This window comes from Anticarsia gemmatalis, chromosome 2, assembly GCF_050436995.1.
Source record: "Anticarsia gemmatalis isolate Benzon Research Colony breed Stoneville strain chromosome 2, ilAntGemm2 primary, whole genome shotgun sequence".
Taxonomy (NCBI): domain Eukaryota; kingdom Metazoa; phylum Arthropoda; class Insecta; order Lepidoptera; family Erebidae; genus Anticarsia; species Anticarsia gemmatalis.
In genome coordinates, this window is record NC_134746.1 from 7,464,964 (window position 1) to 7,491,746 (window position 26,783).

At 34.3% G+C, this 26,783-nt stretch overlaps 1 protein-coding gene across 1 annotated transcript; it reads right to left on the reverse strand.

The window, feature by feature from the left end:
- Window positions 1-1,688: 1,688 nt before the first annotated feature.
- On the reverse strand, window positions 1,689-25,892 carry LOC142982509 (ATP-binding cassette sub-family C member 4-like). Its single transcript, XM_076128992.1, has 25 exons — window positions 25,513-25,892; window positions 17,467-17,598; window positions 16,870-17,074; window positions 16,339-16,564; window positions 15,768-15,865; window positions 15,207-15,404; window positions 14,701-14,827; window positions 13,247-13,402; window positions 12,113-12,312; window positions 11,650-11,814; window positions 10,576-10,713; window positions 9,062-9,229; window positions 8,640-8,759; window positions 7,270-7,517; window positions 6,464-6,513; window positions 5,865-6,074; window positions 4,951-5,181; window positions 4,555-4,661; window positions 4,320-4,443; window positions 3,711-3,884; window positions 2,871-2,998; window positions 2,626-2,748; window positions 2,429-2,551; window positions 2,190-2,350; window positions 1,689-2,116 (listed from the first exon to the last, which is right to left on the reverse strand). The coding sequence occupies exons 1-25, from the start codon at window positions 25,719-25,721 to the stop codon at window positions 1,837-1,839; spliced, it is 4,101 nt and encodes a 1,366-aa protein (XP_075985107.1). The 5' UTR covers window positions 25,722-25,892; the 3' UTR covers window positions 1,689-1,836.
- Between the last annotated feature and the right edge of the window lie 891 nt (window positions 25,893-26,783).

Here is a 26,783-nt window from a genome sequence, read left to right on the forward strand (position 1 = left end):
GAAAACTTCCTGCCTCACCTTCACGTACAATATGGCTATATGCAATTATACAAGCTTTCTGTTTGCCGTATTTGAGTATCACGATTTTAACCACAAGTTCTTATTTTTTTTTGTTTTAAAAGACAACTACTCCCGCTAAGGATTGCTCTTGTGATGCAACCTTACAAACATACAAACAACGGACACAAAGTACAGCCAGACCTAAAACAAATATTTGTTTATCGTACAAATAATTGTTCCATGTGGGTATCGAACCCTCCCGACGCAATGGTAGCGGCGTGGCGACATACACCACCGCGCCACGGAGGCAGTCAAAGTAGAATACTTTTACAAAAAAACCTGTACAGATACTGTAATACGTAAAAGAGGTTGAACCATAAAGTTATGAGATTTCTTTCTGCAAAATGCTTTCTATCATAACGTCTTCTGTCAAACGGGAAATAAATAAACAAACAAAAATGTCATAAAGCAATAAAAAAAGCGTAATCGTGTTAAAACATGGGGGATTAACTGCAGTACTATTTGTAACAAAGTTATTTGTGTAAAGATCATGGGTTGTTCAATGACATGTTGTGATAACTCATTGTTCAAGGATCCACAAGTTCGTTACATAACTGCGGTGCTCGTGTTGTTGATAGTCTACCTCTCCTGGTCCCTGTATCATTGCCGATACTGCCGCAGATGTAGTCGAGGACAAATGTAACCTACCCAGGGTAAGATTTACTAGCGTAGTAAGTTTTAAAGTAAACCTTCCACCTCTAAATAACTGTTTACTAGAAAAATCCTAAGAAAATACTTCATTCTATTCACAAACCAAAACAGCAAACTCTACAATTACGCACACACGCTTCTGAATCCAGATATCTGGTATGTATTCATGATTATAAAAATAATCCTGATGTTTGTATTATAATAAACATTTAAAGCTTGCAAAAACTCATCATAGGTACTCTTAGTGCATTCTTCCTTACAGCCTAGGTTTCTGTCAATTTCAACCGTATTTTTCTCCGTAGTACATAGGAAATTTCTTATAAATATAGTACTAGCAAAAATTTAGGATAGAGGCCTTACATTAATCAAATTATTTTTTATTTATTTGTCTAGATGGTTTGCAGATTAACAGTTACAACCTTCTATTCCTAGCAAAGATAGTAATTACCCACAACTAAAAATCTAAACACAGTTCTTATCTCACATTTTGTGGTGACCTACTTTTCAGAATAGTATCATTGACTTAAATAAGTCCTTCTTTTATCAAAACAAATCACCCTTTTTATCTATTTACGCCATAAACAAGTTTTGTCTATTACAACATGTCAATGTAAGAATGTCATGTAAGAAATGTCTCACACTCATACAATGAAACATAAAAATAGAAATGTACAATAGTCTCTAAAACAAACATAAAAATAGTTTTAAAAATGGTTGAAGAACAATGAGGAACAATGTTTAATGAAGTAAAGAGCGTAAAAGATGGGTTGTTGTACAGGTGGCTGCACTAATGATAGTTGGGAAGTGTTCTACGACGACCACAAAGTAGAAGGCTTTCTGTTGGGATTAGTCGCTATTGTACTGTTCTTAGCCTACAAACTGTACCGCTGCCGCCATCCAAGACGTCCCTTATTATGCTCAATATAGCCAACTGTTGGACTTCATATTTACAACTTAATAAAAAAGTTAGATTTATGCTAGATTTTTATTCGCAAATTTCTTATAAAAACTTAACATTAATACACGTTTAACAGCATTGGTATAGTCTTGCACTCATTGCTTTGACTCACTCAAATATTCACATATTTATTAAATAACAAGTAGTAAACTAAGTTTGTGTTTTGTTCATCTCGCGTTCTCTTTCAGATTGCTTTGGAAGTAAGCGTCTTTGGCTACTTGGAAGAGTGCGGCGCTGTTCTTGTCGCCAGTCTCCCGCACCATGGAGGACAAGTGTCCGTTAGTGTCTGAGAGCAGCACGTAGGGGTGATCGAACTCCATCACCTCACCGCTACCCATGACGAGCACTCGGTCCGAGTCCATGATGGTGTTCAGTCTGTGAGCGATTGTCAACACCGTACACGACGCGAACTGACGACGAATAGTTTCTTGAATAAAGTTGTCCGTCCTGAAATAATAATATGATGTTAATATATTTACACGGGATTCGCGTTTTAAGAAACAATGTAATTCGCACGTACTGAGGGTCGACGTTGGCCGTAGCCTCATCCATAATTAGTATCTTATTGGAGCGCAGTACGGCGCGCGCCAGACACATGAGTTGTCGCTGACCCACAGAGAAGTTGGCGCCTCCTTCGATGACTTTGAAGTCTAGCGACGGCACCACCGACTTGAGGTCCACCTGCAATATTCAATGTAACAAACCTTTATAATAAACCAGTGTTCACGAATGCGATTTACTTTTATTGTTAGAGCTGACCTGTTCTAGTGCTCTCCAGAGGTCGTCGTCACTGTAGATATCAAACGGATCCAAATTGTATCTGATTGTCGCAGAGAAGAGGATCGGCTCTTGTGGAATAATTGAAATTTTCGATCGCAGTCCCTGCAAATAACCATAAGTTAGAGAGTAATGGCCGCCAACACGGTCTCGCATAAGTAATTCCGTGAAATTCGTACCTGTCTCGATAACAGCGCAGTATCGAGTCCATCGATCGATATTAATCCGTCGAGGAAAGCGAATCTGAATAAAGCTGATATGAGTGAGGATTTGCCCGCTCCTGTGCGCCCCACGATGCCGACCTACATAACAAAACGAGTTACATATGCATTGCGGTATACTTTTATGCCCAATAATTTTATTAATTTAAAAGATAAGATAGTGTATCAATTTTATCTGTGTAACAATCTGAATATTATCTTACCTTCCATCCACTTTCTATCACAATGTTTAGGTTTTTGAGAATAGGGTCTTCGTTTGGCGCATACCGAAGATATACATTATTGAATACGATCCTTCCTTCAGCCGGCCATGTTGGAGGCATAGCCACCTCTGTGTACAAAAAAAAAACATTTAATGTACTTAATCAAACATAACCGTCTCATATTGATGCCTACGTGGTGTATAACACTGAATATTGTACACTTTTATTTTGTGTATGATAGTTGCATAAAAATTTTGGAAAACGTCAATACAGGTGTAAAAAAATGTTCCCGAAACACGTACTAGCTTTACCCATCTAGTCGACTTATATTTTTAACCTCAATCTACGAACAACACAATATAATCTATAGGAGCAGAGCAATCGTGATTAATGCGAAAAAAACTACGGGGCAGATAGTTAGTAAAGACTAAAGGACTTAAAACTTCTTATTTATTGGATCTATTCATAATATGGCTCACAGCTCAAACATGGCCTTATTTTCGGCGTTGTTTATCTTTATTGAAATACTATCTGACCGGCGCAACTTCGCTTGCGTCACATAAGAGAGAATGGGTCATAATTTTCCCCGTTTTTGTAACATTTTTTACTGGTACTCTGCTCCTATTGGTCGTAGCTTGATAATATATAACCTATAGCCTTCCCTGATAAATGGACTATCTAAAACTGAAATAATATTTCTAATCGGACCAGTAGTTCCTGAGATTAGCGCGTTCAAACAAACAAACAAACTCTTCAGCTTTATATTTATAAGTATAGATTTATAAGTATAGATTTATAAGTATAGATTAGTATAGATAAAAGTGGTGATGAATGTCTTACGTCCTTGGAAGAGGTTGTCCTCGGTGTCGATGCGCGTGTACTCGAGGATGCGCTCGACGCTGGTGAGCTGCGCGAGGAACTCCACGAGCATGCGCGCGCCGTGCTGCAGCATCACCGTCAGCGTGCTGCTCTGAGTCACCGCCAGCCCCACGCTGCCTACTGGGATCGCGTCACCTTGCACACAACAAATTTATTTATTAGTACTTGTGTTACGAAAAAAGCTGGCATGTATTGCGTGGTCAATGAAGTAGCAAATACTATAGTATAGTAGGTATAATACGAAGTACCAAACTAACAAGATCTTGGCCTTAAAGAAGTGAATTTGTGGTTACAAGATTCAGCAAATTTTACTTTAGTTTGTAAAGATTTGTATTTAGAATATTAGTTATCCAAATTTATGTACATTTGCTGTTTGTTGAATGTTGGTCCGTAAATCTATATATACGACTACTAACGAGAAACACTAAACTTTGTAGTATTCGTTTTTGTACTCTTATACTTAAAAACGTTGTCTTTAAAAAGTATATGACGTGTGTAGGTATTGTCCATTGCAATCCATTACAATTATCGAGAGTTAAAAATCATAAAACGTATTCATTTAGTACCTACCGAAGTCAATAAAGAGGAAGACGAAGATAACGCAGGTCAAATAAATCACGCAGAGAGTGTCCAACCAGAAACCGAACGTGGTACCGCCGTTCAGGTAACCGTTCCACGCGGAATTGTGCAAATCCTGAAAAAACATATAAACACTGTAAAAAGGCCCTGTATAAACATACTGTAGGTACAGAGATACACTTTTAAAATATTTTTCAAGTATTATTTTATTTAATACTTTGTATACCTGATGTGCGTCGAATTGATTGATAAGTCTTTCTTGAGCTCCCGCTGATCGAATGGTTGCAATACCGTTCAGTGATGACGTCACTGCACCAAATATGGGACTCTTGGCTGAAATAAATGAATTATTGTACTTTGTGAATAGTCTGGGAGTAGTATGCACATTAACTTACGACATAGACAATCTTATAGACTTACAGAAATTTCTCATTCAAGTGTGAAAACATTGTCATAGCTTTGGGGAGATAAAGGTAAGTAATGATATCTAGAGTCAGTCCTTAATTAACTGAGATGTTAGATCTTGAGTCCACCACTCTTTTCGTTCACCGCGAGTTATGGACCTTGCATGCCCTCAAGAAATATAAGACACTAAACTAAAAGATAAAAATAAATTACTTACTCGTTCCTTCTAATCGCTTGATGCCTTGAGCGGCCTTGAGATAGATCTGTACCATGAAGAAGAACATGAGGAGCAGCACGGCCGACGGCAGCAGAGTCCAGTACAGAGCGATCGCGTTCAATATCAATATAGATGCCAATGTTCCATAGATCTGTAGCACGTCGAGTAACGTCCTTGGTAGAATCTCGTCTAACGCACCCATGTCTTTGGTGAACCGATTCAATATACGACCTGAAGACAAATTGATTGTGAAAGCAGTTGGTTTTAACAATAATGTAAGCAAAAGTGAATGAATCACACTTATGTTTCCCCGTTTAAGCGCTGGTTTTTGGGTCCATGTAATGCATGGTCATCGGTCATATAAGCGAAGCAGGCTCTTAAGATAATTCTAAATTAAAAAAAATATAATAAAATTTTGTCCAACCTGGGAACCAAAGAACTTGTGATCGACAGTCATAATAATAAACGTTATAACAGAGCCTGAATGAAATTTATTATTTATTAGAAATATAATTTATTTAGTGTGAAAATCAATGAAGGAGGCTATAAATTCTTTAGTAGTTATTGTCTCAAGTCTCAAGGCCAGTGTCTAATGTCGTTACAGCGTTATGTAGGACGAAAACTTTACACCTAAATAGTTAATTGTTTAGTTGTGAAAAAACATTAGACCAAAAACATCGATGGCGATACTTTAATGTAGGCATCCTTACACTTCACCCTTGGCTATATAGTCATAAAAAATATCCTAAAAAAAATATTTACAAAAACAAATGAATTATATTAAAGCCATTACTGGCGGGTTAAGAATCTCTTTGTAAATATATGCAAGTTAAGGATAATCGTCAACCTGCTTCTAACACATAATATGTCTGTAAAAGAAGTATAATGATTAAATAATATAAGAGGAAACATACCTGATGAGCTAGTATCGAAGAAACGCATAACTCCTCTCAGCATGGTAGCAAAGATAGTGTTATGTAGTTTAGCGGAGGCCGACACGCAGAACTTGGCGAAGGGGAACACGCGCACGTTGGTGAGGAACACGCACACGCCCACCAGACACCCGTGGATGATCAGGTACTGAGCGATCGTGAACAGACCCACTTGCGTGTCCAGACCCGTGTCTATGATGAAACAATACAATTAATAAATAATAAATCATTTATTAAAATAACTTAGTTTGATAGTAATACTTATTAGTCGACTATATAGTATCTCACTGGTACATAAAAATGATTATCAGTAGAGAAAAAAAGTTCAATTATTCGGGGGTTAAGAAATCCTTGGCCGGGACAATCTATAGCCGGCTAGTGATGGTGATTTTAATAAGTAAGCACTTCTATTCTCCATCCTTTGGAGTGCATATTAAGAGTCAGGCCCAATTTGCAAATGTTATTTTTGGAATACTAAGTAATTGTACATACTAAGTCATAGCGATTTATAGTTTGTTGACGATGGTTAGTTAAATTCCTTTAAATCCGTTATTATAAATTGCTTAATTTATTTTTCTTACCTATTTCCGCTCCGCCCAAGCCGTCTTCGTACACTGCCATTTGGTTAGTCCTATAAAAAGAATACGTTAGATTACAAATAAAAACAGAATTGTGACCACAATTACCCAGAAAAACATCCATAACTTATTACAATGACATAACATAGATTTAACTAAAGAATAAAGCCACTTTTCCACTGTTGTCTTCTATAGAAAATTCTCTACATTAAAAGCCTTAAAAAGAAGATTGCAATTATTTAACGTCGGAAAAAAAGTTTTATCATAATCATGTGCTTTTTATGGTTAAGTTAAAATACATGACTTAAATCTACGATCTTTGCACCATTTCAATAAATTTAAAACCATTTTATGAAAGCAGCATTATTTATGAGTTCAAAATGTACCAACACATGTTTTATTAGTTCTACTTGGAGCTTTGCCATTCCCATAAAAGAAAAGATACGTGGGCGTCACATACATTTGTATGCTCTATATTCTCTTGTAGTTACAAATATGGTAAAATTCGCTTTGTTACTGAATAGAAGAGAAATAATCTTATATGTTATACAGAAAAAAGCGATAAAATGTCTAAGGCTGAAACTCATTCTTTTGAGAATTACGCAGAACTTGATTAAGGACGTCTTAATATACGACAATTCGAAGCAGAAAAACGTCTGTTTAAGTGCTTAAAATCAATACTAAAAACAAGTTTAAATTTATGTACAAAATGAATATATAGATCGGCAAAATAATAACGGACCACTAAACTACGACTACACCGCATTAAAGTACCAAATTAGTTTTAAGTTTATAACATGAATGCTTACCAGTAGCTGACCCAGTAGTCGACGGAACCAGCGCTGACGGTAGCCATGATGACGACAAGCAACATGAACGTGATATAAAACCCGCTCCCTCCTGACCGGAAGTATGCCGATATCACCTCCCACTTGAGGTTGCCTGACTGTCTCTCTTCGTCTTTCATCTTCTGAGCCTCAAACTCAGGCAAGTCCTCGGCTCCTTCGTTCACGCTTGATATACTTCTTAGTAGAGGTCTTTCTTTCTCTTCGATACTCTGCAGGAAAAGCATTCGCTAAAGTGCTGACACATTTACTGCGAGTAGGATTAAGGTGTTATCGAATACTAGGGACCCTCAATATCACTAATTAATGTGTAATTTAAATATAAGTCACTATTTGTCCCACAAATTACATAGTAGTACTAGTAGTACAAGTAGTAGTAGTGTTGTAGTATTTATAAGATCGAGACGCAGTCGTAGGCCGCCGCAAGTCTTTATAAAATAATGGACAAAAGTATGCTTTAATTTTTATACTTATCAAACATTTTTGACGGTTGTAAGCAGATTTTTTTACTGTCCTTTAGATCGACTTATAAGAGGAAATTTTACGGCGACCTTTTTCTCGTGATTTTTACAGCCATCGCCTACCTTCATAAAGTTGATATTGAGCAAAAGTTTTGAAGTGCACAAAGTGTTCAGATATACGAAATACTTTTAAATTTATGTGCGTTTTTCATCCATAAAGAATATTAATTAATGACATAATAATGGTAAAAATAACAGACCTACCACTTTTCTGTAATTTTGACTATTTTTTTTCTTTGACAATAATGGTATAAAGAGTTCAACGAATGAGAGCAAACTCAATTGAACCGTACTTTGATACCCAAGTCGGTTTACATATTTGAAGAAGATAGTTGCCGCTATGAAGGGATTGCTTAAGAAGGCCTTTTGGGGATATATATAGTATTTTTACGAAGTGCTGCGGGTTAACAGACTCGTAAAAGAACAAGTATAAACACGATGCGGTCTCGAAAGGTACTTTTGTATTTTTAAGACTCAGATACTGTGAAAAACGCGCCTTAAACGTAAAGATAATAAAGACGTTTCTTTTCACTTCATTGATATTTAACAACTAAATTGTATAGTTACTTGAGAAAATGCAGACATATTTTATTGGTACACAGGTGTGTAATTCACATTAGGAAAAGAGTTGAAATATAAATAAAATACTTTAAACTACATAAGTATTATGCTTTATGACATTACAAATTACATGTTCAAAAAACGGCTTGAAAAAACGAAAGTAACTTCTTGACTTCGCTTTAATAATCTCTAAGATAGATAGACACAGAGAAACCTGTCATTCAGTCACTAACTCAGTACTCATCTACTCACCTTGGATCCCACACTGTCTGAGTCCTTATCTTTGCCTTCCTGTAGAGATGACAGTAACATCGCGAAGTCTTTGCCTGAAGTCACCAGCTCGTCGAACGTTCCCATGTTCTCTATGCGACCCTGAGGATTTAAAATACGTTGTACCATGGCTTAAGTCGATTGCAAAACAATTAATGTGAACTCCACTATTTAATTACGTATCACATTTGTTCTTTTTTGCTTAGCCAGAAATTAAATTGGCTCAAAATTCTCCTTCTGTAGTAAAATAAAGCAAGTATACTTGTTTCGGGAGGTCTTGAAACTAGTCTTGGTGGTAGAGTCATACTGATACTAATATAATCAGTAATATTGGTTTGAAGTCTTAAGTTATTTAAATGCGCAAAATTGAACTAAACAATTTTGTATACAGCTTTTATACATACCTCATTAAGTACGATGATGTAATCGGCAGCCTTGAGGAAATGTATCTGATGTGTGACGAGGATCCTGGTCTTCCCGCGGAGGTATCCGTTGATGCAGCCTTCAAACAACAGCCGGCCCACGTTCGCATCCACCGCTGACAGCGGGTCATCCATCAAGTATATGTCTGACTGTTAATAAACAACTGTGACGTTAGCGTTTGTACAAAACGAAACATATAGTTAAATGTTTAATATAGCGAGATAGAAACCCTTGAATATACCCATAAGCTAAGAAAACAGGTTATGACATTCACATTTCATTTGCATAGAAATACCTAACCAAAATTTTCTTTTGTTTTCGGATTACGAGCAGTCGAAGCCTTTTAACACGAGATTTGGATTTTTCAGAGTTTTTCTTTGTTTGCAAGTGTTGATTACAAATAGTAGGACACATTAGTTTTACTGCGTACATTCTAGTTTCCTCGTAACGTGTCTGTACCCCACGAATGTCGTGATAACGAACATAAGTATTACTTAAACCATCCAGTACTACGTGCAGACTTACTTAAAAGCACGTGGATTCTACTTGTTACCAATGTATATGCCATGACGCGCTCGTGCAATAGTAAGCTTACCCCACATTTAGCATCGACCTTAACCCAAAATAAAAAAGGAAGTAGGGTGTTACTGTTCATTTCCCTGTGCGAATCATTAAAGTTGACTGAGGAAAATGGGATGTTACGGAACTCGCGCCAAGATACTACGAGCCATAAATTTTTAAAAGTTGTTTTGGAAACACTCTAATTAAACTTAATAATATAATCTGAAAACAAGGAAAATGAAAAAGGTCGTGCGACTTAAATGTGAAGTTTGTTTGTGAAACAGAATCATTTTATTTGCCTAGTTTCTGAAATTCGTTACATTTATTCTGTAGTTAGCTCTTGGCATCAACTGTGGCGACAGACAAATAGCCCTGCAGAACACAATGGATATAAAAACTGCTTAAAGAAATTCGCATTCAACCGAAATTGAATTCTCATACCTTACAACACCAACGATAAAAGGCATATTTTTATGACCAAAATAGAACGCATATAGCTATCGTGCATGTTTTTACCAAATAAAATGTGAACTATTTAAGGTTGTTTATTCAAGCAGAACATTTTAATGAGAAGTGGCATTGAAAGCGCGTTTAACTTCGAATGAATATTATTCACGTTTCCAATATTTAAAATTTTAATGCAAGCTTCTAAGCTTTTATCAGACATAAAGAGTTTTTGATAACTAATAAGAATTTTAAATGAAAAAACAACATTTAATTAAGCATAAACATATTTCAAACAAGTATCAGAGTGATTCATAGTATCATAAATTCGTTGCTGTATTCGTTTGAAAATACGAAGCTAAAACAATTCAATCAAGCAGCGAGTTCAAAGATCTGGCGAGCCGAAAAAGTGGAAAGGCCTGTAGAAAATTGTTCATTTCCGAGCAGTTATGAGTTCAATATTTGTGCAACAAAATAGAAATCAATTTACCTCTCTGTAAACAGCGCGCGCCAAATTGATTCTGGCTCGCTGGCCTCCGGAGAGGGACACACCCCTCTCGCCCACCAGCGTCTGGTCCCCGTACGGGAATTGCTTGAAGTCCTTCTCCAGCACACATACCTTGCACACCTGTACATACATCACACGTGCTTAGCATAACTGAAAAATCTTTAGACATATCTATTATTTAATAATTTCAGTGTGAATTCATATAAATGCAAGCCTCAATGAAAATTTACCATAGTTGTAAAATACATTTATCTTTTGTTCAAATAAAGCGGAACTTTAAACATTCCTTTTTATTTTCGACAAGTTAGCACTCGAAATAAAAGTTAAATTTTAACGAGCTTTTCAGCAATTTTTAAGGTAAATAATGTTCTGTTTAATTAAGCTACAACGTGTTTTAAATATAAGTGAATATCGTACACGCTGCAGTACAATAATCCGTTTCATTATTCTTGGATCATTGCCATGTACGCAGAAAAAAATGATTTTAATACATTAAAATTTTATACAGCAGAATGCGTATGATTTTTTTTTCTTTCTCTCCTACTATTAATCTAAATATCTATTTTACTCTAAATTGATCACTTCTAACATAACATTCGACTCACGAGGCAAAGGATTTACATTTACTAGCTATTTTTTTACTAGATAGATCCATTTGATTGGTTGCAAAAATGTTTTTGGAATATTTCAAAAGGATACTTTTAACCTATAAATCAGTCGCGTTCGGTAGTTGTCAAAAAAACGAGTGTACAGCGACTTTTGGAATACTCGTGTATAGCGACTTTAGTAAATTTCCGGTGTAAAGGATATTTTGTTTCTTAGCCGCGACTATAAGTTATGGCATTAGGTATATTGTATACAGGTATTTTGTAAATTTGATTCTAATCAGCGACTTTTGGAGCTTTGTACGTACATAATAATTAAAAATGAGATATAAATTTATCATTCAGATAAAATCAATGACACAGTTTACCTATCTGTGGACGAGCCGGTGTCCCAGATACGGCACAAATAACGGAAAAATACTAATATGCAAATAGTAATTTATTGACTTACCTTCTTATATTTTATTGGATCAAAAGGCAAACCGAAAAGTATATTCTCCCGGACGGTGGCGGGGAACAGCCACGCCTCTTGGCAGGCGTACGAGAGCTTGCCATGTATTGAAACAGTGCCAGTCGCCGCGGGCAATTCTTTCAATAGTAGTTGCAAAATCGACGACTGAGAATAAAAAAACAACTTATATGAACATCTCGTAGTGTCGTCGTACCAGCGGAGCACTTGTATTACACTCATTGATCAGTTGATTCGGTTCCCATGGACAGTTAAGAATGTTTTATAAGTAAAAAAAGGCTTATTTGTTACCGTAAAGTGCAAATTATTAAGACCTTTAAGAAGAAAAGCTGCTATTTACCGGAAAAGATCGAAAATCTTTGCCGTCTTCATCGATATATTCTACAGTGGTTCGAATAAACAAAGAACAAAATGTTGTATATTTTGTGGCACAATAATATCTTACCTTACCGGAGCCCACAGATCCAATAATAGCGCACAACTTTCCTTTACGAATTCTTACGGAGATGTTCTTGAGAGCCATAAAATTGGGATCTCCGACCCAACTCGCCGATACATCGTGGATGACCAACGCCGCGTCATCTAAATGAGATACGCTCCTCATAAACGCCGGTGGTTTCCTAGGTTTTACTACTTTATCGAATCCTGAGAAACAATATTGCGTGTTATCGTTGATGGCAGCGATTAGCGACGCTTATCATAATTAACAATCAGGGGAAAAGATCTAATATTATCATTTCGAAGTCGTAATTTCCTTGATTGGTTAAAGGAAGTACAATATTTCATAATAATTTCTGTCAAATTTCTACCTAAAATCGAATTATAATAAACCATTTTCGTTACAACTGTAACCTTCAATCCACGTTTAATTTATTTAGGCTTCCGTGGGATGTACCACGCTCTTCTATTCATTTTGTTTGCAAACTGCTGTTGAAAACTTAGGTACAAAAGAAACTTTGAATGGAGCACATGTGTAAGACTTCAAAAATATCGAATATTGATCAAGTTTAAAAGAAGTAAAGTTTAAAACTTGTGAAGTAACTTTTCAAAACGACTTTCAAAGTAGAAGTAACGGACAAAGACCTAAGAAAGTATAACCTTCATAGTTTTTAACAGCCAACAAACAGGTACAATACGTCACGCGTGTATTGATAACATATCGAGTTTAAATACATTTGATAATACGTTGATAATACGCTCGTGATCAATTTGTCTTTGTTTTCCTTTTAATCACATTTAGTGAAGACATTGAGATTTATCAACGCATTGTTAGTATAACATTCAAGAGTAGTTTTGACTGGTTAAAGTAGTTTTCTCTGAAAACGATTGAGATTTAGACTTTCACTTGAAAAAAAAGGCAAAAAAGATTTTACTGAAAGCGAATAAAGCACAAACAATTTTTCGAAAGTCATAATCAGTTTCGTCATTAAAATTTTAACTGTAACCAATACATTCAGAATTTCTAGATAAAAAACTACTGTTTACGTCATTCAAAATCAAGATAACATTCATTTCTTACATTCCATTGACATAATACGTGATATTGCCAAATTCGTGATAAGATTACTCTCGCACTTACCGTTGCTAATGGGGGGTAATGTCTCAGATTCCGAGTGTCGTTGATAAGAGATCGGTCTGACGTCGGGATCTCCTTTAGTTGTACTCGTGACGGACATGTTACGGAACAGCTTAGATGACGATGCTTCAAAGCTGTCCATTAAATCAGGACGGTCCGCTGAAAATGTTCAAGTGTATTTAATACAAACTTTGCATAGAATAATAAATATTTTGTATAAAGGTTACGACGTGATTTTTTAGGAAAGTCAGTTTAAACCTAGTGTGAAAGAATAAAGTTGCAATAGATTTAAAAACGTTAGCGTACTAACAGACAGCCGTGAAATGTGACTTTAATATTATTTATGTTCATGCAGTTACACTGACGACAGAACATAATTCAAGCTCGCATTTTCGTACGAAATCCCGAAAATATGATGCCAAATGTTGTACACTTGCAATAAGATATACAAAGTCGGTATAACTATAATTTGCGGTTTAAAGTTGAACGAAAAGTACTAAATGAAATGCTTGCATCATTTGGCTAATGAAACGGCAACATAATATTCACATTAAAACGCTTGGAACGTAACTCTAAGGTATTCCGACCGCAGCGCTGACCGCGTGTGGTTTAAGCATGCACATTTTTTCTACATAGCCATAGAAATTGGCGCTTGTAATGGAATGCAAGGCTTATAGTGACGCATTACGTCTGAAACACATAATATGGGTCAAATCTCAGACGACAATAAAACAAACTGGCTAAGTGTGAACCCTTGTAGCAGTTGAATATTTTTATGCCTGACCCGGATTCTGTTGAAATAATGTGGATGAATCCTTTGTGTTGTATAGCCAAGTCTGTGATTTGTTGCTCTGTATACGTTTTTAAGACGCATAGCTTATGACACTATTAAGATATACTTTTGCATATAACTATATTCTACAAATCATGGACATAATAGAGTGATATGCATCTATTTTTCCATTTATTATGTAAACTAGCGGTGGAATAAAGAACTAAAACAATACTAGATATCCTATACTTTATTTAGGACACGTGTAATGAGGCGATATTGTGTGACCGCAATTCAGATAACTGATTAGACTGACGTTAGATTATTAGTAGATTAAAGTGTTTACCAAAGAGTTTCAGTATTGGACATTTTTATCAAGCCATAAAAGTACATATTTACATACTTTCACATGTTTTATTACAACCACATTAGTCAGCAACAATACGAATCATGCGAGAGAATAATGACTAAGCGGGCATTTTGATTTTTGAAAAGTAACACTTTTGCAATACACTCGACATGAACAGACTATAATACCATGAAAATCTTATACTGAATTAGTACTTTTGCTGAATTTGTGTTTGAACTGTAGCCTCCAAGCCATCTATACAAAAATCGGCTATCGTAACTCAATAACAGAGTGGCACAAAGTTCAAAATTCGGTATCAAATAAAATGTAACTTACGTAATGAGAAGAATTCTTGCACACGTCCAAGGGAGACCATCAGTTCAGCAGTGAACATGAGCACCATGGGCAAGATCAATGTAATGTGAACTTGAGCCGCACTTATGAACTGTTGTAGCGGATAGAACTGAAACAGAGTCAAACTTTTATACTAGTTCTTTTAATACAAATGGATTCCTTACTTCTGTAAAAAGGCATATCTTTCAAAAGTTCCCAATAGAAAATAGAATAGTTTGTTCTAAATAGAACATTTTCTTATCTAAGAAACAAATCCACGGGCATTTAAGTTGCATATGTACTTTATTGATTCTGTACGTGAAAGTAGGTTTCGTGAAATTGCATCTCTTTCAAAGGAAATGCAAATTATCTTGCGAGATTTACTTAATAGATAAAAAGAATATATTATTTGTAATAAGCTTAATATCCTGAAATTTTAATAGTGGTCTTTGACAAGCCATCTAAATAAATGCTATGCTATAAATTTTTTACATTCGTTTCAAACTTACCACATTTGCAGTTAAACTGTTCCCGAACAAAATATAAGCGAGTGCGGCGATAAAGAGTGAAGCTCTCTCAGTAAACATCATGAAGCCGAGGAATATTGTCCTCAAAATAGTAGCACTTTTCACCTCCTTCAGTTCATCACTTCGCTTCTGTGCAACTACTTTTTGGAATGGTATTTCCCACGCGTACATTTTTATAACCTAAAAATATAAATGATAAGCTTACACGCATACAAAAAATCACGCCTTTTTCCGTAGGCAGAGGCCAAAGAACGAAATAATAAGCGGTATGGAAAAGAAGGCAGCCTTTACCTATTAAAGAAAAAATTGGTCCTGTAATTCTTTCTTCTACAGATTAAACAAGCAGTAAAAGAAATGTCGCTAAGTAAATACGTTACTCAATAATAATCAATATTCGTCATACAATACTCGTCAAAAAGACAATTTTAGAATGACATTAGCATCAGGTACTTAAATCGTTCTAGCAGATCCATTAAACACAAGTTAAAAATCATTACAATAAAAGCAAAATCCATTCATACGCTATCAGCTAAGTTAAAATACCTGTATTCCGTTGATAACTTCGTTCATTATTTTAATTCGGGCGTCCGTTTTTTCAGCGTTACGAAGTCGAATTTTACCAATGGCCTGACCCAGAATACCTGAAAATTAACTCTCATTATAAAGATTGTTCTTTTTTATTAGTCGCAAAGGAACCTCATTAACAATTCATTCTCAATTTTAATAATTAACATACTCATACATATTACGCTTTAGGGCACTCTTTTGTTCATTCGAATTATATTTTGTTTCGAAATAATTAAATAACTTTAGATGTTTTCTAAATCTACAGATATATTATAAAGAGATAAAGGTCGTTCATTGTGGAGATACATTTAAGAAAAAATAACATACATGTTCAAATAATTATTTCAGTAATACATTATTACCACTGCTTACTTTACATTACGTTTAAGATCACGAAAACGTGTGTTCAATTCCTTATAAATTTCTTTTACATTAACTTATACTACGACGCATGTATATAAAATGTTAAAACAAAGCTATACCTCGAAGAAAGTTTTCAAAAAAGGGAATATATAGCCTTAGCAACAAATCTTTTTAATCGACTTACCCTGAATAGGGAGTGCGATTAATATCATCGCGGCGAAACCAAAGAAAGCAGCATAGCCAGCCTGATTGTATCCAAGATAGACTACAGCAACCAATTGTATCGGGATGATCCAAACAAAGTGCAGGAAAGTGAATGCCATGTCAAAACGCTGCAAGTCGTTGGACAGTAAGTTCACGACCTTCCCCGCAGTCGTCTCACCGAGAGAACCATTGCTCATTCGCATTATCTGAAATATATTTCTTACACAATTACTTCAGATTAAAGTAATAAATCTTAATAATCGATTAAAATCAACTGAACAGTTTCAAAAGAAAAAAAAATAGTTTTAAACTATAAATTTTTTTTTTTCATTTTTTAAATATTTAAAGTAAATTTCCCGCCAATCAATATTTTATTTATTGCCAACGTGTATTAATTCAGCCAGTATGAAAAAATCCTTCTTATGTAATTATTTTTATTTTTAGCCAATTTAGGCCTGGCAACCAGAGTTAAATTTTTTTAATTCTGTAAGAAAGTGACGAAATTATTTACCTTTCTAAACATCAATGAACCGGTAGCGACTCTGAGTTTCATACCAAACTGTTGGCAGTAAAGAACTCCTTGGTGATTAAAGTAGGCTGCCAGCCAGTTTACCACTATCATGGCAATCGCGTAGTACATGGCCATGTCCCGGCTTATGGGCGAGTCTGTGGACCAATACAGAAGTAACTGGCTGAAGAGCAGCGGTGATATCGTCCTGTTTAAAAATAAATTAGTGGTTAGTGTTACAGACAGAAGATAATATTATAGTTATGGTGATTTCCGGGTCCAAAGCAGTAGTTTTATTTTTTTTAAAAGACATTCCCGCACTAAAAACTGCTCTTGTATTGCGGAAACTTTTACAAACGTACAACCAACGGACACAAAGTACAACCAGACCCGAAACAATTATTTGTGGATCTCATAAATAATTGTTCCGGATGGGAATCGAACGCACGAACTCCTGACACAATGGTAGCGGCGTGGCGACCTTAATTAACCACTGCGCCAAAGAATCAGCCAATAATTGTAATAGGGTCCCTTGTCTACACATTAGGGAGGTGTTTGAAAAAACTTGTAATAGGTCAAAGTAAAACAGTAACTTCTTACTTAAACATAATATTGAGGAACTGCATGATCCCTCCTGGTAAGTAAGACAGCCAAAACGTCTTCGCTAAAACTTTCCAAAACTTGGGCTTTCTGCCAGTTAGCCTCGCTTCTTTCTCTGCTTTCAGCCAGTTTCTGTGAACAAAATGAACACAAAAATTGTAAGTATTATAAGATCTAATGGCGCCAGTTTTGTAAGTACGAATGTATAAATTCAAGATTTTATAAACGGTCTTGCCAACAGCACGGAGTAAAAAATAACATTATACATTATTTGGAAATATTGAAATGAGACGTAAGGCTATGTACTCGCATAGTTTTTAACAATACGTATTAAAGATACTAGCGATCCCGAAAATATCAAGGCTTTTGATAATGTCGGTTCATATATATCGCTAGTGCATATATGTGCCAATATGGGAGAAAACGAAGTGACTCCTGATGCCTTAATAATTTGGGCTGCTTCTTTACACAAACCTAGTAGGGATTTTTACTATCTTTCAATCGTAAAGTACAAACATTGGCAACTAGAAAAGTTTACGGCGGGCGGTTGCTGCCTGCCAAAAGATAAAGGCAAAGGGAAAAACGTCTCGCTGGCATTTTTGCTGCAGTCTCGTGTAGGTACTCTGCTAAAAGCTTTCCTGTAACCACACGTTTTGTAGATCACATCTTCGTATAATCTTTATATACTTATATATAAATGAATTGCTGTTAGTCTCGCTAAAACTCAAGAACGGTTGATCGATATTGCTAATTTGGGTCTTGAATTATTTGTCCAATTAATGTCCAAAGTCCAGAGAAGGTGTAAAAGGTGAATAAAAATTAAAATGCTCGGAAGCAAATCAAAACAAGAAAGCGTGAGCGGAGCTACGCGGGTCAGCTAGTTTTTAATAATTTTATTGCCCAGTTTCATTACTACTGATTTAGCAGTTAGTCAGCTTTAATATAAACTGAGAAATTGGATTAATAAAGTGACAGCCAATGTATAAAACAACTGTAAAAATTACATCTAGCGAGCTATCTGATACATATTTATTTATAAGTGATGAAACCCTATATTTGTTTCCTACATTTGATGTCATTTTATCTACCAAATATGTTCTCCAAACCTTATGCATAAACTGTAAATCTTACGGTATATAACGGTTTGTAACAACAGAGCAAAAAAACAAAAGTGAAAACGATGGTAACGATATTATTTAACTAACTTCATTGCAATCATTTCATTCATACATCATTCGACGTAGTAATTTACAGCCTAGAAACACTAATAAAATAATAAATATAATAATCTTAATGAACGTACAAAGATATAAGTTATCGCGTGTTCACGGTCAAATATACGTTCAGATCTTTTTGAGAACGGTAACGCATTGTTGTAATGTACGAGGAAACACAAAAACAAGGCTTTACGCAAACCGAACCTAATTAGAAATAATAATGTTTATATTGGCCAAATGTTCAACATTTATTATAATTATATTATTACATAGAAAGTAACTTTTGACTGCCTCTGTGGCAAAGTACTATTGATTATGACGTAAGAAGCGGAAAAACTACAGAACTAATTGAAATACAATTTAATATGGTATGGTGATAATTCGAGAAAGGACCAACTACTTAAAAAGCTGCCAGACGGTATAGTATGATGATTGTAAACTGGCGCCTTATTAATTTTATCTTATCTATACCTAAATATTATCCAATTTCTTCGACACTATAAAATATTTAGTACGATAATCTTAGCCATTGTTCGATAAACAACCTTGTACACAATTAGGGCAATTGGGTAATAATTTTATTTATCTTTTTACTATTAACATTCAAATAAAAATAATTCTAAGCAGCCAGAATCCTTTAAAAAATAAAAAGATTTGAAAATCGTAACTGTATAAATGTGAATTCAAACGACATCGACATTCCAAAAAACCCTAATTTAAAAAAAAATACACAAAATAAAAAGTTATTTATGGTTCATACAGCCATGTGCTTATATACAGTTTATTGTTCCCAATATCAATTGCATAATTTTATATAGTAAAGCAGTCTTACGTAACTGATAACGTGAGTAACTAACTGTAAAGTCATACCTAAGTAATTAGATAAAGAAAAAACAGTGAATGATAAAAAGATAAGCAACACTGAGAATACAACCGTAGCTCAATTCTCTACAACTATCGACTACCGACCACCAAACTGTCATCGAAAAATTTTGTATGAAAATCTGATCAGCGCCTCTGACGGGTGTTGTAAGAAACATTTTGGCAGTACATTCTAAATGTCAAAATTTCGATAGCTAGCCGGTTGTCGGTACTCGATAGTTGTACAGAATCGAGGTACTGATTAAGTAACAACAAACTAATCAAATGTTCTTGAGGATGTAGTCGGAACTGTTTCAAAGTCCATAAGACACAAGTTGCTTTGGATTATTAACTAACAACCTCGTTAATAATTGAATAGATCTGGTCCCTTCCCGAATTTCGTACACGCAGTCGTGGGACGCTCGAACTGTTCAAGTTGCACGGTCTATTTCGACTGTTTGATTAAGCAAATATATTGTTATGTCTAGGAACTTTATCATCTAAAACATCTTCGAAATTTAGCCAAAAATTACTAACAATGTAACCACAATATAACCTTTAGTTTTCGAACTAACGTAATCAAAAGTGAATGTATCTAGTCTCTTATTGTAATAAGTTTCTCTTAAAACAGTATTAACTTATGATGTTTTTTCATAAGTATCGTTTTAAAGTTAATGAAAGTCTTGGTCTGGCAAATATCGCTTTGTCTGAGTTCGGGATAGGTCAAACAATACAAATACAAAGTGCATTGACACTGGAGTCAGTCAACTCTATCTAATTCTATCATGATACAAGAAAAGTTTAAAGGCAACATATTTTTATTAAATTACAGTCTTTGTTTTAGAAGTTCATTGTGTGTTATAAACACGGGATGAAAGCGTTTAGGCAAGGCGTATTTTATATTAAATTAGAAATCTGTAGTATCACTTTTTACGCGACGTAAATACGTTCATGGCGGAAAGTCGCAGTAAATCTATACTAATATTATAAAGCTGTAGGGTTTCTTTGTTTGTTTGAACGCACTTATCTGAGGAACTACTGGTGCGAATTGATTGAAAAAAAATCTTTTACTGTGGGATAGCCTATTTATTAAGAAAGGCTATAGGCTATATAACATCACACTACGACCAACAGGAGCAGAGTACCATTAAAAAATGTAACAAAAACGGGCAAAAATATGACCCATTCTCTCTTATGTGACGCAAGCGAAGTTGCGCGTGTCAGCTAGTAAACAATAAAGAAGACAACTATGTATGTTGTACGATTACTCAGAAAAACATTATATGAACTGTGTCTAAGGATTGATTAAAGTGCACCTGAGCCAATGATCGAAGTTTAACGCGTAGGCATGAGAGATGAAGATAACACTATCTACCATTACTGTAGCGTACTGTGAAAAGATATTTGTCTTGTTATCATTTACAATGAAATATTGGAGATTAAAGTTGAATTAGGTACAATCATGTTTAGCGATAATATAATTAACGTCACAAACTTTTAAAATGTATTTTAGCGAAACTCTCAAAACAACTTTACACAGAAATCGAATTGTTTGTCCGTTAATGAAAATGTCGCCAAAGGTTTTATTTATTGAATTCTTTTTTAAAGAAAATGCAATTACCTAATTGAGTTTTGATACATCGTATATTCTTTTGATGTTACAACAAATATTGGAGACAGAAAGTATTTGAGAGGTTTTTGTTTTTTAACTTGCGAACTGTGTAAAAACATGCTCTCTGTATTTGGCTCAATCTCAATCAATTTATATCGCATAGAACTACAATTATACTTATTAGTTCAAACTTAACACACACAAAATATAATTATTTAACCTATTTGTTTGAAAAGTCAATAGATTTAGGTATTTTCTACTTTCTATTTATGTAGCGTTTATTTGTAAAATATTAAACCATTACCAGCAAAAAGAAAGTAACAAATAAGAAAAAAAATAACCTCCAAGCAAGATAATCGGATCGTATTTAATAATAGTCTTTGTAGAAAAATATAAATAAATAATCTTTATAGTTATTTCGTGATACTTTATGCAGCAAAACGTTAATTTAACTAGGTCTATAAATATTTTATTGCAGGTAGGATTCAAAGACAACCTCGTTTCAACGTGTTCTACTGTGTGTCGTCATCAACAGCGCGATTCTCTACAGTCGATACTGTCGAGTATCGAAAGTTTGACATTAAAAATATACTGCCAAAATAATTCCTACGACGCCCGTTAGGGACGCTTATCAGATTTTCATACAAAAGTTCTCGATCTCGCGGTAGTGGATTGTTTATTCTGAGTATTTTCAATTAAGATGAAAAAATGGATGATACAAATTGTGTTTCTAACAACTTACTAAAAAGTCGATCCAAAACAGACTTAGGTACCTATATCGCCGATTTTAAAAAAAGAGATAAGTATGAAAAATCAGGTAAATTTTCTAACTCATAAAAAGCTTATGAACACCACTGACTCGTGTACAACATTGATCGTAAACTAGACGTTGTATACTATGCTACTAAATATAACAGAATAGTTTGCTAAAATTATATTAATAGAGTTTTATCGCGCTATATATCAATGGCAGAGATTAAACGAAACTTAAATAGCATGACGAATATTAAGCCTTCGGTATTCTAAGGAATGTTAATTATAAAATAAATGAAACATACCACAGTATTACACGACTATACATGTTAGTATGCGCATTTATTTCATAACTTCGCTAAATCAATACTTTAACCTTAGTTTGTAATATATTATGTCCAAGGCTGTATAAAATTGACTCTTACTAGGTGAAAACTTCTTTCGGGGAAAATTACCATATAATTTCTGAACAGTACCTTCAATAGCTAAGAAATATGTAGAGCCTTATTTTTTCCATAATGATCTTGTACCACTTTTTATGGCAATTGTGCCTCGGTTATTTTCGAGCAAGTAATTTTTAACATTTGACATGCTGTCTTTCGTCCATAGACACTTATATAGTTGTAATGTTATGTGCAAAATTCTTTAGCTTTGTGAAGATTTTCGCGGAAAAGCACCTTCATTTTGTTTTACATATATTTCTGTTTATGTGTATAAAAACAAATGTCCATTTACTTATCTATCCACGCCAACTTAGTAGTCACATTTAAAATTAGTAGTAAAATATCAGTAAAAATATTTTGTACTAAAAATTCGTTGCACATTTGATTTACCTAATATATTTAGCAACCTTGAGTGTTTCGTGTAGGTGTACTAGTAAGCGTCATATCATTAGATCCATTACACGGGTATATTATCTTTATAACTAGATTTCCCCTAATGCAGTTTCAGCGATAACCGATTTATCAACTGTCCCCAATCGCGATGTTTGAATTTGATATTAGATAGGAGAAAATATTTAAATTTTCCCGTAAAAATCAGATCCACTAGCTTAGCTGAAATCACCATGGATGAAATCACCGTCACCATTACAATAGTGGAAGTTATCACTCGTGGTTTCATAAACGAATATCCAGGGTCATTTTATATCCAATACAAAGTAAAAAATTTGCATTGTATATGTGCCTGTGTGTTGTAATCTCTCTGATCTGTGTAATCAGTTGTAATGTTATCCACTTATAATCTGCCCACTCATCTTAAAATACTGTATCCCTATCGTGATGCTGATTCCATCTTAATTATTAGTAACAAATCTAAGAAAATTTTGATAAATTTCTACATTACAGCCATTTATTTATATGCAATAATTCACAATTTAAAAGCATGCAAGCAAACCTCACTAAAATATTTTCGCATCAGTGGTGTGTTAGTCGGTAGGATAAAAATAAAAGCTAAACGAGGATAATAAATAAATATTGCATTAGAGGGAGCTGAGGATGAAAAATGTTGTAAAAGTACTTAGTTTACATTTACATACAGCGTAGAATTGCGATGCAGAGGCTACGCCGCCCGGCTAATTAGCCGGCTCTCTGTACGTCGTAACAACATACAGTAAACATAACACAGCAAGTGCATTTTAGACGAAAATTGTTCTACGTACGCAAACAAATATTTACTAAATGCGGGTTGCTTTATCTTCTTCAAGTTGTTTAATCCAATTGCATTGTGTTTAAACCAAAAAATCATATTATTTTATGTTTCAAATTAGCAAGTTTAAAAATAACTAGATATCAATTCTACATTAGTCATTATTTCTTAAGTAAGTAGGTATTATATAAATTTCTAATGTGATTAATATAATATGTAGGTTTATAAGTCGGTCGTCGACGCGGGCGCTCGGCGGAGCGCGGCGCGTTTTTCACTTTTATACGAAACTCTTCTTTACAACTTTATATTAAAATTTCATATTACACACGCGAAGATGCAAGTAAAGCGGAAACGCGCAGAACACGCTCAATACCATCGATTTTAAAGTTGAATATGAACAGCTTGCAGTTTGGGAGTGTGTGATTACATGTTTGTTGCTACACTAGGTTACAGTACGTGATGACGGCTATCAGACGTCTAGTTACGTAAAATCAACATGTAACGCTACTCTCACTTTAAATAACCTAAACCAAAGTAAATGAACTGACGGCAAATTACTGAAAACGATTTGTTTTTATTATGAAAGTTACACAATTTCGACATGTGCTAAAGACGTTATCAAGTTGTACGATACCTATTGTTTAAAGTTCAATGTGCGAGAATCATAAAACAGATACGATCATTATCAAATTCGGTCAATCATCTTAAAAATAAAATAATTAAAAAAAAATCTGTGAAATTCAAGTTCCGTTCATCATCTTCAAAAATAAAATAATTAAAATATAAAGAAAAAATAAATCTGTGAAATTTTGTAATAAGTCTTATAGTTGCCAATGCCAAATGCTTATTTAATTTTAAAAATAATAATGTTTAAGTAATGCAGGTGTTGCTGTAAATAGTTGAGCAATGATCTCATTTCGTAAGTTACTCCACCTACATTGATCTAATTAACAGGAAACAGGAAAACAAAACAATTTATTTTAATTACTCATATTTTATAAAATATCCATTTTGCTTTTCGTTGGCGTCAAAGTGAAAAAGTAAGTAAGGATATGAATTATTCTATGTTAAATCGCTTACACGGCGAAGATAAAATAATGTTTTTTATTCTTATATAAAACTAGTTTTTACCCGCGACTTCGTCCTGAATTTTCCCATGGGGATGCGTAATTTTCCCAGGGTAAAAAGTAGCCTATGTCCTTTCTCGGGTATCAAAATATCTCCATACCAAATTTCACGCAAACTAGTTCAATAGTTTAGGCGTGATTGAGTAACAGACAGAGAGACAGGGTTACTTTCGCATTTATAATATTAGTATAGTAGGTTTTTTATCCGTATATAAAATACCGTTTATTTTACTATTATTTACAAATTACAAATTAGAACTACACAATACCGGTACAAAAGTATTAGGTATTCGGTTTCCGCATCGATATTATCTTAATATGTATACGGTTATTGCTAATCGTATCATGAGAAGTTAATACCACATTACACGGCATTTTTATTCAAGTTTCTATTGCACTAATAAAATTACTTACTACCTAATCAAACTATAAAAAAATTATATGATTGTAGCGCAGTATTGATGTAGTAGGGTTGTAATGATGTTAGTTTGACTATTTGCACTTAGCTAGAATTACTAAGGGTGGTCTTCTGATTGAAAATTAATTTCCAATAAAAAATCTGAACAGCTATAGACTTATTCTAGACTACAAAACTCAAATTATAGAAAATAGCGTAGAGACCACTTTTATTACACGCAACTGACAATTTCAGAAAGAAATACATTTTCTTAGCACGTTTTTTGTGTGTGACACAAAATTAATTAGTTAAATGATTATCTGACTACGGAAAACAATCTCCGAAAAAATTACGTATTTTTTTTCGTAATTTCGGAAACTATTTTGAAAGAAAAGTTTGTGGAAATATTATTAAAAAAATTATGTCACTTACCTTTCCAATTTAAGTCCAACCAATCCTGAATCATAAGCACGTTTTGGAGGTCTTAAATCATATTCTTCCAAATCTCGGCGATTTCCACTCCAGAATATAGGCAACATCCAACAAAAGAATGCTCTTGAAAAAGCATTGGGGACACCTTTCTGTTTTTTAGGTGCTTGCGGTGCATCTTTGGCACGGTCCGTTTCATTTTTTGTACCCATTTTAATCACTTAAACTATACCTTACTTATTTATACACTTAATTAAATTATTTATATTAATAATGAACACGATTTAAAGCGGGTTTGTTGTTTTGCAGAGCGTTTCGCGTGCCCCTGCGCACACGGTACGCGTGTCTTTCCGACTGTCCGTATCTTCGTATCACGGCTGATTCGCGCTCCAGTTTGCAGAGAATTATTTATTGAAGCGATGTTTAATCTTTATATGACGGCTAATCTACGGCGTACTGGTGAAGCTTGACTGATTAAACAATCAAATACTTTATGAAAATCATTATAGTACTTGCTGAGTATCGGGCTTCAATGGCGCGTGACCAAATCTTTTCTTCTTCTATTTGAACTTAATCTTCTATTTAGATTTAAATATTTACATTTATAATATTTCTGGTAAAAATACATTTAATAATGTAACGAACCCTACCGTTGATAGAGACCTGAACCACAACAATTGTAACATTTTTTCACATTTCATTCCAGAAGTAGATTTTGGGAATACATAACAGATGTGAGACACATTTTTTATTTAGCCTGTACAGTGTACATCCTTGTTTCGTGCCCATTATTTTACAATTTTATTATGTTTTGAAATCACCTTTCCCTACCCTAAGCAAAGTACGCCGAGGCTAAATTTAGCAAGCAAGACCCTCATATATAGGTACCCTCCTTTACATGAAATAAATATCTTTTATTAAACTTAAATACATTGTCACTAGTGCACTAAGTACATTAAATATAACGTAGTCGCAATGCACCAAACATGCAGTTACGACATTACATTCAATACACCTGTCTATGACCTAGATGTTTGTATTATACTTTACATAAAACCCTCCTACGTACTCTTTATAATATTCTGCCTTTTTCATTCATAAAAGATGCCAAATTTGATTATATTTGACATTTTAGAAATGGTTTTGTTCCTATGTAAAATTACACAGAACTATTATAATAGGTTCGAATAGCTAAAAAATAGTACTAAACACTTAGCTACCTTTCTTTTAATATTACGAAATATTTACAGCAAAGTAATTTATTTATATACCTA

Excerpts from the sequence above, each read along its gene's own strand:
- LOC142982509 (XM_076128992.1), bottom strand. The coding sequence starts at position 25,721 with ATGGGTACAAAAAATGAAACGGACCGTGCCAAAGATGCACCGCAAGCA. Across the intron at positions 11,815-12,112 it reads GATCTGTGGGCTCCGGTAAG|TCGTCGATTTTGCAACTACT; the intron begins GTAAGATATTAT and ends TTTTATTCTCAG. Across the intron at positions 4,444-4,554 it reads ATCAATTCGACGCACATCAG|GATTTGCACAATTCCGCGTG; the intron begins GTATACAAAGTA and ends ATGTTTTTTCAG.